At 39.0% G+C, this 16,651-nt stretch overlaps 1 protein-coding gene across 9 annotated transcripts in view; it reads left to right on the top strand.

Annotated features, from left to right (window-relative positions):
• The window catches only part of MAP3K20 (mitogen-activated protein kinase kinase kinase 20), a 136,833-nt gene that overhangs the window by 60,218 nt on the left and 59,964 nt on the right, over positions 1-16,651 (top strand). For all 9 annotated transcript variants that reach the window (XM_036422324.1, XM_036422322.2, XM_045575253.1 and 6 more), the window contains 5 exons: positions 1,053-1,154; positions 5,445-5,510; positions 9,035-9,063; positions 9,180-9,317; positions 14,819-14,905. In XM_036422324.1, the coding sequence (XP_036278217.1) occupies positions 1,053-1,154; positions 5,445-5,510; positions 9,035-9,063; positions 9,180-9,317; positions 14,819-14,905 (422 nt within the window). The remainder of the gene's footprint in view (positions 1-1,052; positions 1,155-5,444; positions 5,511-9,034; positions 9,064-9,179; positions 9,318-14,818; positions 14,906-16,651) is intronic.

Here is a 16,651-nt window from a genome sequence, read left to right as displayed (position 1 = left end):
CTAGCAATCCTGCCTTACAAGAAAAGTTAAACTTACTATATGACCCAGAATTCCATTCCTAGGAATCTACCCAAGAGAAATGAAAATATATTTCCACACAAAGACATTTATGAAAATTTTCTTAGCAGCATTATTCATAATAGCCAAAAGCTGGGAACAGTACAAATACCTATTGAGTAAACCAAATGTAAATCCATACAATGGAATATTACTCAGCAATAAAAAAGAATGAAGTGCTGATACGTGCTACAGTATGAATGAACCTTATGAACATTATGTGTTTATAATGTTTATAAACACAGAGAAAGACACAAAGCCCTTATATTGTAGACTCCATTATATGAAATATCTAGAAAAAGGCACAGAGAAAGCAGATAATGAGAGTGGTAAATACTATAAATGGGCACAGGGAACTGTTTAGGATGATGGAAAGGTTATAAAAATTGGATGTAGTTGTGATTGTTCAACTATATAAATTTACTGAAAATTATCAAATTGTACACTTAGAGGGAGTGAACTTTATGGTATGTAATTTATACCTCAGAGGCATTTTTAAAGGTGTCTCACTTTCTTGGCCATTTGTGCTAAATTTTAAGGGCTGGTCTAAATTCTGGCACAGCAAGGTTGATTTATTTACATTGTCATATAAACTCTGACTTGTGTTTAGTCTTATCTATCTTATAAGAATAGCCATTTTAAAAGAAATACCTATTTACATGTCTGCCTTTGCTTCCAGTACATCCTTTCAATATACTTTTGTGTTTCTGAGTTCTATTTAAATGACTTGATTTTATCCTTGGCTGATGACTGACTATTTATTCTGCTAGTGCTTGTCTTGGACAGTTTTCTTTCCAGGATAAGACTAACTTTTAGAAACCACTTTTAGAAAAGTATATTTTTATACTTTTAGAAAACACTTTTAGAAAAGTATATTTTTATGTACTTTTGATATCTTTTGTTAACTTCTTTAATACATCTTCCCAATGAAAATATAAATGTTTATGATATGCCCCTTATTTTTACTTACATACTTATCTTTCCATTAAAAACAGAATATGCTTCTCTGGGATCACTGTATGATTACATTAACAGTAACAGAAGTGAAGAGATGGACATGGAACATATTATGACCTGGGCCACTGATGTAGCCAAAGGTAATCCTAATCCTTCATGAATTCTTGCAGACCAAAGTAGCAAGAATTCTGCAACTTACTGTATAGGTAATATTTTAGGTCATTGCCTTTTCACTCATGCATTCCTTTTCTCTCTTTTCACTTTTTACTTTACTTCTTTCCCTAAAACCAAGTCCCCACAAAATCAGTGTCTCCAGAACAGCCATTTTTACCACAGTTTTTACCAATGTAATCGATGAGCTTGCTTGACAAATTAAGTGGAAAGATCATAATCCTGTTATTGTTCTGCAAGTCTCTACTTAGATTCAGTATGCAGAAAACATGATTTATTGTAGGATTAGTTCTACTCATTTTGTATACATAGTAATATACTAAAAATAGTAACCACTTTCAAAAAATTGTGATTTGTGCTGCCATGTACAAGCAATTCAGATTTTATTTCATATTTAATGTAAACTTGGAAATCACCCTTGGAAATTATATATTTTTAATGCACAAGATCCCTAAACAAGGTGCCCAGTTCTTTTTCCCTCATAAATTCTTACATAGACTAATGCTTTCTGAAGCAATTTAAATTCCATTTATTTTTATCTTTTTTTTCCATTTTCCCAACTGAACAGTTCTGAGTTTTATTTATAACTGTCAAAGTTGCTTTGGAAACAACATAATCTAAATAATGAACACTGATAGTTATATTTGTATTCTAACAACCTCTAGAAAACCTATTACTGGGACAATTAACTCCTTTGAGTTTTGCTACTCCAGATTCTATAAGCTCGGAAGTCCTACAGTGACTTCCAAAAGTAACAATAGCCTTTCCTTTGGGGAATTATCTTGTTTGTTTTAAGTTTCATCACCACCTGCCAAATTCTTCAAATTAAGAAAGTGGGGGGGAAATTTTTTTTTAAGTGTCATGCTAAATGCTGCTGCTAAATGATATTTCATTAAGTTATAAAAACAATAAGCTTTATGTTTAGGATTGTGTACTTAAGGCTTTGACTGTGTTAATTAATTTAATTGTGTATTCATGCATCAGGCACCTCAGATCAGCCTTAAAATTTCACATTCTTCAAGACATTTTCACGTAGCATCACAGTCACTTCTCTGCATGTCAGTAGTATCCAGGGACCACCTGTTTATAAGCAGGGTTATTATTACTGGGAATTGCCTGAAGCACTGTGAGAATACACTGACATGAATGTAAGTACATATATAGGCAGTCCTTGACTTAAAGCACTTCACCTTACAGACATTTGTATTTAGGGGTAAGCTCAGCCTATATCATTACTAACTAGAGGCCCAGTGCACAAAATCGTGCATGGGTAGAGTCTCTAGGCCTCACCTGCAATCAGGGCCATCTTCTGCCTGCTCACCAGTTCCCAGTCCTGCCCCCGCTGCCTCCACACACTTCGTTCCTATTGGCCTGGCAATTGATCAGAGCCTGGGGGCCAGTGCGGGGGGGACCAAGAGGTTGGTGTTCTGCCCACTTGACAGTCCCCAGTCCCACCCTACCACCACCTACTCAGGTTCCCCATGGTTCCTGTTGGCCATCCAGCGATCAGAGCCTGTGGGCTGGGGGAGAGGGACCGAGAGGTGGTCAATGCATCTCATAGCGACTGGTTAATCCATCATTCTGGTCGTTATGCTGTTACTGTCGCTGGCCTTTTATTATATAGGATGGCACTTAGAGTGGACAGACAGCCTATAAGCTAGCTGACATCAGTCACTCTGGTTCCTGCTGTGCACACTCTACTTAAGCTTGGTTGGCTCCCATCCTGTAAACCTCGTCTCTCCTGACCCCTTCCCCTGCATAGTCCCTGTCTGAGGGGTAGTCCCTTGGCTCCAGATCACCTGTCATTCCTGGGTTTTCTCAGGACTCCTGGCACTCTATATCAGGGGACAAAGAGGAGAAGAAACAGGACTTAGTAGCAAATTGGAACTAGAGCAAAGAAAAGGGATGGAGAGAATTGGAGTGGATCATGAGACAGTGTCCAAAACTACAAAGTAATAAGATCACGTTTTCGTGGCTGGTGAATCCTGAGTTCTAATGTGCTTGGCCAACGCTCAGTAGAATGAGGCAGAGAAGACAGTTGTTTGTTTACAGTTACAAGTCATACTTCCTATTTAAGATGGTCTATAAAAGGAAGAAGAAGTCAGTGCTATTGGAATGACTTCAGATCTCTCCGATAAAGCTATATGTAGAAGTTGGAGATTAAATAGGAAGGCTTGATTTGCACTTATTCCATTACAAATTCAGCTATGTACCTTTCAGTCTGACCAAGATTGAAGGCACTATAGTAACAAGATGCTGAAAAATCAAAGAATGAATAATTCATTTTAAGCAAGAGTTGATTCATGCATTTTAACATAGGCACCATACCATTACTGCAGAGAGAATGCCTCCAAAACCAAAAAGGTTCTCTTCTTTTGGGGTGGAGAGAGGAATGGAGGAGGGCAAGCCAGCAAGTATATCTGAAATTTTTGCAATTCAATGAGCATTGTGTAAGAGGAACAATTAAAGCAGATAAATCTGCATCCAGTTTCAAAATGGTCATCATTGATTCCAAATCTCTTCCAAATGACACCAGTCACATCTTTTTTAGGAAACCCTGAGTCTTAAACAGATGAAGGTATTTTCAGCCTTCTTAATTGTTTACAATAAAAATAAGGCAGAATTACAGATGGCACTATAAAAACAAATTAAATAGAATTTTTTATATGATTATGATTACTACCATGTTTGTGAACACTAAATGTTCTGTGTGTGCGAGTATTATACACAATAATTTATACAACTTCTTTTCATAGTATCTGCCATGAGGAGAAAAGTGCCAATATTTAAAGCTTTTGTACTTGAGTGCTGTTGTTTTTGAAATCCTTACTTGTCACAAGTGTAGGAACTGTCTACTTGTACCTCTAATAATACTTAAACCAGTTCTACCTGAAAACAGAAATTCAGGAATTTGATTCTTAAAGCAAGAGAGAGAGAAAACTATGAAATACAGTCATAAAAATTGTTAAAAGTTACCCAAGTTGTAGCTATTGAATTTTCATAGTTTGTAGTATGCAGAACTTCATGTTAGATTTCCTTTATTCCAATTACATTGTGTTTAGGATCATTTAAATCAGTAATACTTTTTTGTTAAGTTGACTCTTTTCAGGAATATCTTTATATGGCAGGAATTTAAATTCTCTTATATTCTTTGTTCTTTCATGATTCTTCAATATGTAATAATCAGATTAGTAGAAACATGATAGATTATTTTTACAATTAACATTTATAAAATTGAACTTCTCTGTGTATTTAAAAAAGAACCAAAGCCTATTATGTTTAATGGATAATTTATTTCAAAAAGGAGCCTGTCTGGTTTGGAAAGGGGAGGAGCTATTACTTCTATTACTTAGAAAAGACAAAGTGAGAAATAAAAGGAGGGGAAATTTTCCATAGAAAATGTTCTTTATCTTTATTCTAATGGGGTAGACAATACATAAATACAAAAAAAGAAAAGAAAAGAAAAAGAGTCGAACACTACTAAAGGGGTGAGTGTGAAATATGTGTCTTTCAAAGTATAATTTTTTATTCAAAATAATAAAACTTTAATTTCTGTGGATCCAATTTACTAAAGTAATGTGATTTATATTCTAAACATGTTGAAGAATTTGGAGTGCCTATAAATATAGATTATCTCAAAGATTTATTCTTGTAAGAAGGATAAAATATTTTGTAGCTACTATATATTTTTTTCTATCTGAGGATCATAAAATCATTCAGCAACCAGAGCTGCGGAATCTAGCCAGTTCCCCCACCCCTACTACCACCCTCACCCCCACCCCACACACAGCCACACCTCCACTCCCAGGGTCTCACTGGAATGAGCACTGGGAAAATAAGCCAAGGTGCAACTAACTGGGTGACCGGAGACATCCAAACGAAAACAGAACACCTCGGTCAGAACTTACCGATTTAGAAGGCAGTGGAATACCTTAGTCATTGGAACAATTCTTCCAGTTGTAACTGTGCTATTTTCGTGCAGACTCCAGAAAATAAGGTGCCCTTATTAGGTATTGTAAGAAGCTAACTTTACCCACAATCAAATTCCAACTTCCAAGAGATCAAAGACATATGTCTTCCTTCCGTAGACACATCTTGTCTCTATTTTATCAGGCCTAATGTAGATTTGTCTTCCCTCTATTTTATTGAATCCTTTGCAAAATGTGAATGTTACTGCTGATGTTTAAAATAGAAAGATAATATTGATACAGTTGTTGAAAAACAGTATTAATGAACCTTTCTTCCCTCTGTATAAAAAGGAATGCACTATTTACATATGGAAGCTCCTGTCAAGGTGATTCACAGAGATCTCAAATCAAGAAACGGTAAATGTTTTTATTTTACCTATTGTATTTCAAAATACATGCACCTGTGTATAGAAATAAGAATCATACTTTTCATATCTTTTGCAACCTGCTGTTTTGACTAACCACTGATACCATGAAAATCTTTCCATTCTTAATAAATATCAAACTTCTCCATATTATTTGAAGAGGTTACATATTTCACTGTATGAATAGTGCATGGTGGATATGTGGGTTGTTTACATTTTTTTCTGTGACAAAAAACATGTTGAGCTTAATACTTTTCAGCAAAATTTTTCAACACATCCTTAATTATTTTTTTAGAATCGTGTTCTGAAAAGAGCTATTGCTGGATCAAAGCACCAAGACGTGTATTTCTAGTCTCCTATTTTTAGATGGTTCTCTGTACTAGTGGTTCTGAGTTTTGTCCTTGTTATATTCTGAATTATTTGGTGTAAATCTTATATGGCAGTCATGTTACCTGGAGTAGTGCCCAAAAGTGATCAGCACATGTAGGAGTTTAGAAATTAAAGCCTTACTCTTTCTTTCTTCTCTCCTTCAGAACTTTCTAAAGTTTATTTATGATCCAGTAATATGGAGAGAGAGTGTTTTAAAATGACTTGCAGGGTCAGGCGTAAGTTACCTTCAAGTAGGAGTGGAACAGAATGGTTCTTCCATCACGTCACTTGAAAGTTAATGGAAAAAGGCAGCGGGATTATATCGCGAGCCAGCACTAGCTGAAGTAGACATCAGCGTTTGCTACTTGCAGAAAGCACCTTGCTATCCATTCAATTACATGTTTTAGTTGAGTTTTTTTTTTTTTACATGCTTTCTACATGATTCTTCTAAGTAAGCGGGAAGAGAACTCTTTATTTTTAGGAACACTTTAGATCACTGCCATTAAAATGGGTGTATACTAATAGTGCCATCCTTAGAATGGGCAGTTATGGTAAGTGGAGGGAGAGGAACAGGGAATTGAACTTCTACCCTTGCTCCTACCCCAGCCTGGGAGGTTTCCGGGGGTGGAGAAAGGGGTGTTGTTGGCAGCTGCCACTCATCCGGCTGGACCACCAGGTTGGCCCTGCCAGTGGGCTGTGGCTCATGGTCCTGTGCTTCTTCTAGGTTATCACTTATCCTCTGGCTCTCCTGAGACCTCAAGTTCAGGCGCAAAACACTTTTGACATATATAGCCGGCTAGCAGGAAGTCATTAAAAATAATCTAGAATCTTGTAGGAACTACGAGAGTTTTATGGCTTTAAAATTTTTAGTTCTACTCAGAATTTCTCTCTAAGCAAGTTATTTGATTTCTCTCCTTTCAATCAGCTTTGTCTCTATATCATGAACATCTCATGAGAAGAGAATGATTAAATTATGAGTGTGTTTTTTTCATGCTGTCACCATGAAAACTAAATAACAATGGAGAATGTCCCTATTTCTTAAAACTACAATTTGTAGTTATTTGATGGGAAAACACATACACATTGAAACAATATAGACCTATTTTAACTTCTTTTTTCCTGAAAGAGGGAATAACAAAACTTTTATATTCTGTATTATAAGTTTTTATAATCTTATTATAGATATTTAAAAATGAGTACTTTCAATATTATAATAAGAAAAAAGTAATAGAGAGATTTTAAAATAACTGAATATAGTATTATCAATATTTACATTTTTATCTGAAGTAGTTTATACCCTTAGCCTATTTATATATATTAGATCATGCAAAGATTACCCCAACCTACCCCCCAGTTATCAAGGTCATTAGGAACAGCCAATAAGTACTGATCATCTACCATGTTCAAGACACTGCATGGCTTACAAAAAAAAAAAAAAATGCCAAAAACATTTCATTCTTCAGGGTCCTTGTCCTCTCCCTCTTTAAAAAAATTTTTTTTTTTTTTATTGATTTCAGAGAAGAAGGGAGAAAGAGAGATAGCAACATCAATGATGGGAGAAAATTGATTGACTCTCTCCTGCTTGACTGGGGATTGAGCCCACAACCTGGGCATGTGCCCTAACTGGGAATTGAACTATGACCTCCTGGTTGATGCTCAAACACTGAGCCACACTAGCCAGACTCCTCTCCCTCTTTATGTTTTTACACTCTCTCTCTCTCTCTCTCTCTCTCTTTCTCTCTCTCTCTTATAAAAGCCCCATATGCATATTAACATTCCCAAACAGATCCCAACTTCAAAACTATATATCTCTCTGCTTATTGGATGTGACCATGATTGATGTGACCCTAAAATGTATTTGGTCCACAGTATAGATCTTTTCATCTTCTCTCTATCCCATAAAAAATTATTCCTGCCTTCCCTTTCTCAGGAAGTGGCAATGCCAGCTGCCTAAACCAGGAATTAGATGAAAAGGAATTACAGCTTGATTCCAGCGCTCCTGTTCAACCGTTATGCTCTATTGCCTCCTTATTTGATTGCTTCCTTGAGTCCTTCTCCCCCATATCCAGTTGTGCAGGCCCAGTTGGTTCTGCCTCCTCCATGTTTGTGGACTTTGGTCCACATAGCCCTGTCCCCCAGCCGCCTACAGGCATCCTCATCCCTCTCTTGGACTAGATGGACCTGGCTCACACAGGTCTCACTGCCTCCAGTTCCGTTTTTCTCCAGCATACTCTCCCCTCTGCACATCTGACCACTCATTCCTCCGCTAAAAGTCATTCACTGGCTTTCCATGATTCTCAGAGGGTCTTCTGGAACTGGCCCTTGTCTTCCAAAACCGCATGCCTATTTCCCTGCTGCCCTTTTTTGTAAGGTTCTTTCTTTTGCCTAGAAAACGACTTTTTCTCCCCCAGCTCTCTAGTCTCTGGTTAATCCCAATTTGTCCTTTTAATCTTAGTCTAAGCACCATTTCTTCCAGGATGCTTCCTCTGACCTGCTTACAGTTAGCTGCCCCCGCTTGTTAGTGACATGGCACTCTCTCCTCTCAGCGCGGAATTTCTCCCACTTTATCGTAGATGCGTCTTTTCTCGGCTCGCCCATTAGGATGTAAGCTCCATAGAGTAGAGACAAGGATAGTGTTGTTTACCTTTGTCTTCCAGAATGGAGCATGTGGCTTTGCTCAGCAAACATTTGTTAAGTAAATGAATGTATGAATAACTGAATGAATGAATGAATGAATGAATATTGTCCTTGCCTTCAAGAAAATTACTCTTCACTTGTAAGGAAAAAAACATATGTACTATGAAGTAAAATACTACTGACTTCCTCAGTACCTTGTTGATGGCCTAGCGGCAGAACTCAAGTAAAATTTTGGTTATCTTTACTACTGACCTATGTTTCTTTGCCGGGCAGTACTACATTTGGTTTAACTTAATGTCTTAGAAGCCTTCTTAAGTACCTCATGGAATTCTTGTTTTGATTCTGTTTTCATGTCAGCTCCTTCTTTCAGAATCTTTCAAAGTACAGTCACTGCTTTAATTTTACCCATCATGATGCTATATGGACGATAAAAGTAGAACTTTATGATATTTCAGTATAAGATAAACAAAGTAGATGATTCTCATAATTTATCTTTTTTCTTTCTTCTAGTTGTTATTGCTGCTGATGGGGTATTGAAGGTAAGACTATTTTTTTTTTAATTTTAAAAAATTGTGAATTTCAGAGGTAGGTGTTTATGACGGTGTTTTTTATTAGTCATGAAATAGAAAGTCGATACTTATTTCTCTTTTCTCAGATCTGCGATTTTGGTGCCTCTCGGTTCCATAACCATACAACACACATGTCCTTGGTCGGAACTTTCCCGTGGATGGCTCCAGAAGTTATCCAAAGTCTTCCTGTGTCTGAAACATGTGACACCTATTCCTATGGTGTGGTGAGTTCATTTCTCACTTCTTGTTGCTAAAGGAAGTACAAAAGGCAAACAAACCACAGAAGTGGGATGCAACAATTTAGCACAGTTTTAAGACAGTGATGTTTCTTGTGGAATGCCGGGCACAGTGTAATTACTAGAATGTTTACTTTGACCACTTTTATGCATCTGAGCTATTTTGTCCTTTGATGAGGGGAAGCCAGTGCCGCTTCTAAGAGGCAACCTAAGCTGGCGCTGGGCCTGAGGCACCTTGTGGCGAGAGCTTTCCTGGGCCGACATGACTGTAGAGTATCTAAGTCAGTGGTAAAGCGGATTATTTGGAACAGGACTTCATTGTAGGGGAGCAGGAGCCAGCAAACATTGTCTATAAAAGACAAGATAGTAAATAGTTTAGACTTCGAGGGCCATTCATAGTCTTTATTGCATTTTGCATGTGTGTTGGGTGTTTGTATTTTTGTTTTTGTTTGTTTGTTTGTTTGTTTTAAAAAACTCTTTAAAATGTTAGCGCTGGTCTGCGTTCCTCAGCAGGCCACCCTTTGCAGACCCCTCTGTGGAACAACAGGGATGGAAAATGAGCAACACGGCTGCAGAACAGTTCAGCGTGACTCAGAAAAGACCACACTTCTCACTGCTTTCACTTGCCCATGCACATAAATATACACCAGCATAGTTGGGGGATTATAGTTTTTAAATGATTTTGCACATTTACATGCATTAAGACTTGAGGCTCATTTTAGCGCCCTACAGTCTTCATACAGGACTTTCATTTTTACAATGCTCCTCACCTCGTGCAATTTCCTGACCTCAGAAGTTTTACGCCTGAAAGACACGACTATGAGTTATGCATAGGGTGAGCTTTTGGTTTTAGTATTATTTCATTTACGAAGGCAAACTGCACCCATTGCCTTCTTCTAACTGCTTACCGTGGCAGGGACGTTAGTGTGAAATGGGCCCGCCTGCTTTCCTTCAGCTGAAGGAGAATCTTAGTTGCCGCAGCCAAGAACACAAATCCCTCTTCACACGTAAACCATAAAGGATGCTGAGCGGTGACTCCTGTTTGCAGAGCTCGGGATTTCTTCCTGTTCCACTTAAAACCTCTGTCACTCTCACCCATAGACCCCCTCATGCAAAACAGTCTGCACCACCTTTGTGGAGCCGCAGACGCTCAGTCTGGCTTATTTTAGAGCTTTCCTTCCAGTGACTGAGCAGTGCCTTCAGATCGTCAGGCCTGGGCATTTCTCTTTGGGAATTAGGTTTCCTGCTTGGTTACTGCCCCTGCCTTGGTTTTGTTTTGAGGGATTTAACAAATTTTAATAAATGGTTCTGTCAAGTAATGTAACTAATTTCAGCACCTGCTTCTGAATATCAGTTTTATATTCATGGCAGGGCGAAAATAGAAATGCCTTTTCAGTGAGTCTGTTTTAAAACAGCTTCTGTTTTACTGTATTGAAGAGAGTTCTCAATAGAGCTTACTTCGTAGCTCTATAGGCTGAATTCCTTTCAGAAAAGTGCGTATATCCTAATTTAATAATAAATGGAAATTGGCCTTTTATTTAATTGTGACCCCTTCCCACATTCTGTTCTAGATAAACTACCATTGCTGAAAGAAAAAGTACCAGGCCTGCTTTCCAGAGCCTTTGTTTGTTTGTTTTTTAAATATACTTTATTGATTTTTTTACAGAAAGGAAGGGAGAGGAATAGAGAGTTAGAAACATCAATGAGAGAAACATCTATCAGCTGCCTCCTGCACACCTCCTACTGGGGATGTGCCCGCAACCAAGGTACATGCCCTTGTTTGGAATCAAACCTGGGACCCTCCAGTCCACAGGCCGATGCTCTATCCACTGAGCCAAACTGGTTAGGGCCAGAGCCTTTGTGTTTAAACAATCAATAATAATAATAAATAAATAACCCAAGAAGGTATTCTATGTTCAATGTAGGTGTTGCCCAAAAGCAGGAGAGGACAGTGGTTAGGGAGGGGCCAGGTTGGTTTCAGAAGTTGGCAATGTATAAATTTTGAGAAGGATACCAAGCTAGGGAAGCAATGTGGTTATTTGGAATTTTTGATGTCCTTTCAAAACTAGGTGAGTAGCCAGGACTCATTTCTCAGAAGGAGCATCTCTTTGCATCTCAGTGTAAATGGCAGGGTGCCATAATGTATTAAAACTCCGTTCTGTTCTTTGAGCTACTCCCTCCCACCCCACCCCCCCACACACACATACACATACACATACACACAACAGTCACAGATAGATGAATAAGATCATTTTAAAAAGTTGTGCTTTTTGGAAACCTTCCTCCAAATTTCCAATATATTTCTTCTTTTTCTTTTTTTTTCTTTTTTAGACTTGCTGTAGGAATGTAGCTGCTAATATTATCAAAGTCCCTAACCCTCCCCAGCTTGCTAATCCTGTTGCTTCTGAACACATGGCAAGACTAGCCGGCCCTAAAATAAATGGGCTGCGCATGCCAGGAATGGGTCTTGTGATCCTTCCTTCCAAGCTGGTACACTCTGCTAGGCCGGCGGTTGTTTCTCTCTCCCTTTTAGAAGAGGTTTTTCTACCCCTTTCCAACCACGGCTCTCGAAGGGCCAAACCAGGAGTAGTCAGTAGGTTACCCACACACTCAAGGAAAGCAATCATCACTGCAGAAGCAGCCTCTGAACACAGGCCAGGCGCTCTCTGAAAACAAAGCTTCCCTGATGACAGCGCAGGAAGCATTACCTTTTGAGAAGCTGCTCAGCCAAACCGGGTTCGAGGATAAGAGAGAGGCTGAGAGCGCACGTGTCTCCGCCGGTCTGGCCTGTGAGCCCCGCTCCAGAGCGGGCAGCCCAGGTAACGGCTCCCCGTTATTAGTAAAAGCCACGGCGGGAACAGCGCACCGCCTGGTCCAAGGTCTCTCTTCTGTAAACTGAAAATAGAACATTTCCTTGTGAGCAGTGTAAACGGGAGGGCGCCTCCATATAAAACAAGCTGGAAAATAGGCTCAGGGTGAAAGGTCACAGGGTTTGGCCTGCATCCCCATCACTGATATTTTCGGGCAGCGTCGGGTATATTTTTAGACCTCCAGATGACTTCCTCAACAAAGTTGCCTTTTTGTGTGCCAAATGTCACGGCGTTTAGTGGAGGAAAAGCTCTTGTCCTGTCTCGGACCTCCGTCTCTCTGATGCATTCCAGGATCCGGTGAGTTAATTATAGGAAGTCAGGGGATGTGCTGATCCTGGAATCAGACTGCGGACCCCCTTTGGGCTTCAGAGCTGAGTGGTTCATGACGCCATCCCCGACAGGTTTACCTCCACCGAGTGGCTCCCTCAGCTGGAGTAGCTCTTTAGAGACACGGAGGGGGGGGGGGGGGGGGGGGGGAGTGAAATACTTATTTTCCCAGAGTTAGAACTCTCAGAGAAGCATTCACTACGATCTTACTAGATGTTGGACATTTTCCAGCTGCATACTTTGGAATCAAGAAAGACATAAATCTCCTTCTGCTGCTATTCCCCAAGCTCTTGGCTTTGCATTTTCCCTCACAAAACGCGGCCCGTCTTCCTGTCTGGACGTGCACAGTATATTGTGCATGCGGGCCGGCCTCCGACAGGGGGCCGCGAGGCTGCTCATCTGAGCGTTTGGACCTGGTGCATTTGATTTATCTGAGCCCGATTCCCATTCTCCTCGGGAATGTCAAGTCCATTAATTTGCTTGCACTTCATATCCTTCCCCTCCCCAAGCCCAACATCAAGGGAGCGGTAAATACAACGAAGTGAGGAGCTTCATTTCCTGCTCAGCCCTCTCCAAGCCGCTGCCCCTGCCCCTGCCCTGTGCCTGCCGATCGTCAGGTGTGATTGCATACCTGCCTCGTCCTTCCTTTACTTACAGTCTTCCCTAGAATCATCTCCTCTGGGATGCCCCTTACCTTTTCCTAATCTCTTCTGTTCCTCAAATAGAATTATTCAGTAGCTCCTCCAGAGAAGTACCTCACACATTTGATTAAAAGCCCAAAGAGGCTTCAGCGAATATTTTTTTCTCCTGTGTGAGCAGCATCTGCCAATTTCCCTGATTTTCCTGCTAATTATCTGCATATCAGCCAGAATTCATTGAAAATGTTATGGCTCGAATAACATGTATGGCTCACATAGCATCGAGCTAGGAAATGGAGGATATAGAGCGAAAGGCTTATAGGAGTTGCTGGAGTACAGCATATATCTTCAGTCTATATTCTTACTTAGACATTTTGTTTGTTTTTGGAACCAGATAAATTTAAATCAGAACTGCTCAGTTTGTTTCTGCCATGGCCCCACCCCTGAAATATGGCGTGTCCCCTCCCTGTGCTTCGGCTTTTCCTGTGTGGGTTACACTGGGCTGAGAGTTTGACGTTCAGGGTGAGACAGCAGGTTCCTGTTCGAGCTCTGCCACCTGATAACTGAGTGTCCGGGGCAAGTCTGTTTAACTTCTTTAAGCCTCAGTTTCCTCATCTGTAAAATGAGGATTCTCTCCCTCCAGTGGGTCAGTATTAATCTTGATAACATATCTAAAAGGTTTAACAGTGCCTGGAACATGATCAGTCGATCAGTGATAGTGGTTGTTAGGATTATTATTGATAAAATCATAATTATGTTTCTTTTTGCATTTCACAAAGTATTGGTAAACTCAAATTTTGATGCTCAAGTGTATAAATAGAGAAAATAACTGGGTGTGAAAATCTTCAATACTTAATGTTTAAAATAAAATCAAAATTATTGGCTGATCTCAGCCTTCCCAGAATCAATTTGCTTTCTTTGGGCATGCCAGTGCCAATTTATTAATCATGCTGATCTCAAGATGGACACACACATTGATTTTCTCTTTCTTTCTCTCTCTCTCTCTCTCTCTCTCTCACTCACACACACACACACACTCTCAGTCTATAATGTACATAAAGTATTTATTATATTTTAGAATATAGTATTAACAAATTATGGATAAAAATTAATCCCTTAGACTAACACATTTTGAGATTTTCTTCAAAACACAAAATCTAAATGTTACATTTTTGCAAGTACCTATTATGGAATAAGTGGTTTAGCCAATGATTTAGATTTTTTTATGATGAGACCATATTGGACCTTTAAAAATGTTTTAATTCCTAATTATTATTTATTTTATAGAGAAACATATCAGAGATTAAAGATGGGAAGAGTTTTAACTAACAAGATATAAAATCCAATTTATGGGTATTTGTGAGAATTCTAATAACTTACAAGATAAAGTTACATCACTTAAGTCCATTGTTCTCATAAAAATTGAAGTCTGGCTCTAGATGTTCTAATTTCTAAACCTGAATTTTTTATTTAAAAAAATGTATATAATATATGGAAGGAGTCCTATCCATAAATATATACATTTTGCCAAAGTTCCTATAGATGGGATTGGTTGTGTCTGGTAATTGGATACAGTTAAGTGTTACATAAAGTTTCAGTAATATGCCAAAATATAAAGTACAAGAATAAAAATTCCATTTTCTTTTTGTTCCAGGTTCTCTGGGAGATGCTAACAAGGGAGGTCCCCTTTAAAGGTTTGGAAGGATTACAAGTAGCTTGGCTTGTAGTGGAAAAAAACGAGGTAAGACTACGATTCTCCATTCAGGTACATAGATCAGAAAACAGTATTGGGGTTTTGCAAAAGACTTTTTCATCTTCTTCAAATTGAAAGTAAGTTCACGCTTATGGAAAGATTAGCAGTAGGAGCTAACACAAAGGGTCAAAGTGATGTTATTCCTCATGAATGGACCCTTTACATCTAATTGTTGCAGCTTCACGTCGTGATGCTGTAGATCAAAAATTGTACAAGTACTGTACTAGTTTCTCAGTCTCAATTGTAAAACCTAGGGGTTTGTTCTTAGTGATGAAAGAAGCCATTGCGTCCAAGGTAGGGGAACAGTTTAACTCCATCTCCTGCGTTTAGGACATCTTTTTTACTGGCTGGGAGTTGATATATCTGTAAGAGACCTTCAGCTACTTCAACTTACCTCTCCCAGCAGGAGTCACTATAGTACAAGAAACCGTCGCTTAGATGAGAATTTCAAAAATAAAAGAAGAAAAAATAGTTTCAAAAAAGGGGAAAATTACAGTTTTGCCACCTACGTTGAGCACTACATTGAAGATGAGCTCCTCGCTGGAATTGCCGAGGCAGTGGCATAACTGTGCGCCTCTTCATGCAGAGCCTTTCCATTTCAAAAGGACTTCAGTGGCGTAAACACCGTTTGTGCTGTGTCCCCAGCCTCGCTTTTCTTCTTCCCACAAATTGAGGCTTTCAGTTAGTTGGACCTATGAGCCTACATCAGAGGACATGGTACATTCATATCAAAGAGAGCAACTCCGTTTTGAAAGGTTTAAAATTGTGACTGAAACGCACAGCCATGGAAATTTTCAGCATACGGATGAAGCATCCAGTTACCAGGGCATTAGGAGAACTTAGATCAGGTCATGGAAGCACGCGGTGGCCTTTGCAATGCAAAACCACTTCATTGCACAGAACTTGTTCATTTCCAGGCCTGGTGTGTGCCCCCTACAAAGGGTACGAGGGTAACCTGAGGATAAAATAATTTGCAAAAAGATGAATATCTATAGAGAGAGAGAGTCCCTTGTTAATGCTTTAAAGGAATTAGATAGATCTACTCCCCCTGTGAGTGCAGGAACTAACCAGATTAATCAAACAGCTGCTATTGACGAAGAGAAAGCAGGTTTCCGTATTTTAGATCACATAACCCAGAGTGATTAATTTGTCCTCCTGAGCCATTGGGAATGGATGAAATGTTCGTGATAACTGAACTTGATAGGATTGTGTTGCCAATTTAAGAAAAATTAAAAGGAGTTACGTTCAAGAATGTGTCTTACGCATTGTTTCACGGGAACTGCTCTGTTTTAATTAAATGTGGGAGTAATTCCTGTTGTGTTATGAAATCAGGCCTCACATACAAGAGAACTGATATTTTCATGATATGAAAACCCACTTGTTCTATTCTGTGTCTTTTTCCAGCAAGATGATTAGATATTTGGTTCTGGGTTTACAAATGAGAGTGAAGAAAATTATTGACCTTCTGTTGACTTTGGAGCAGAGCACTCAATATCATTTTTTCCTCTCTACCTTGTTTAAAGCTAAACTGGACCCTCCAAATATGTATAGAATACTTAATCATTTAAGTAACATTTCATCTAAAGGAAGGCAGAATAGGTATAAATCTGAAGCATTTTCAAAACATTGGAGTGTCTATCAAGGAATTTTAATGCTGGAGAGAAAAATGAATTTAGAAGGTGCCTTTGAATAGTTGACTGGGAATCATCCATAACCTTCAGAACTTCCTCAACA

The sequence above is a fragment of the Pipistrellus kuhlii genome, unplaced genomic scaffold, assembly GCF_014108245.1.
Source record: "Pipistrellus kuhlii isolate mPipKuh1 unplaced genomic scaffold, mPipKuh1.p scaffold_m20_p_7, whole genome shotgun sequence".
In the NCBI taxonomy this organism is placed as follows: domain Eukaryota; kingdom Metazoa; phylum Chordata; class Mammalia; order Chiroptera; family Vespertilionidae; genus Pipistrellus; species Pipistrellus kuhlii.
Note: the sequence above shows the minus strand (reverse complement) of the source record. Positions and strands in the feature narration are given on the sequence as shown.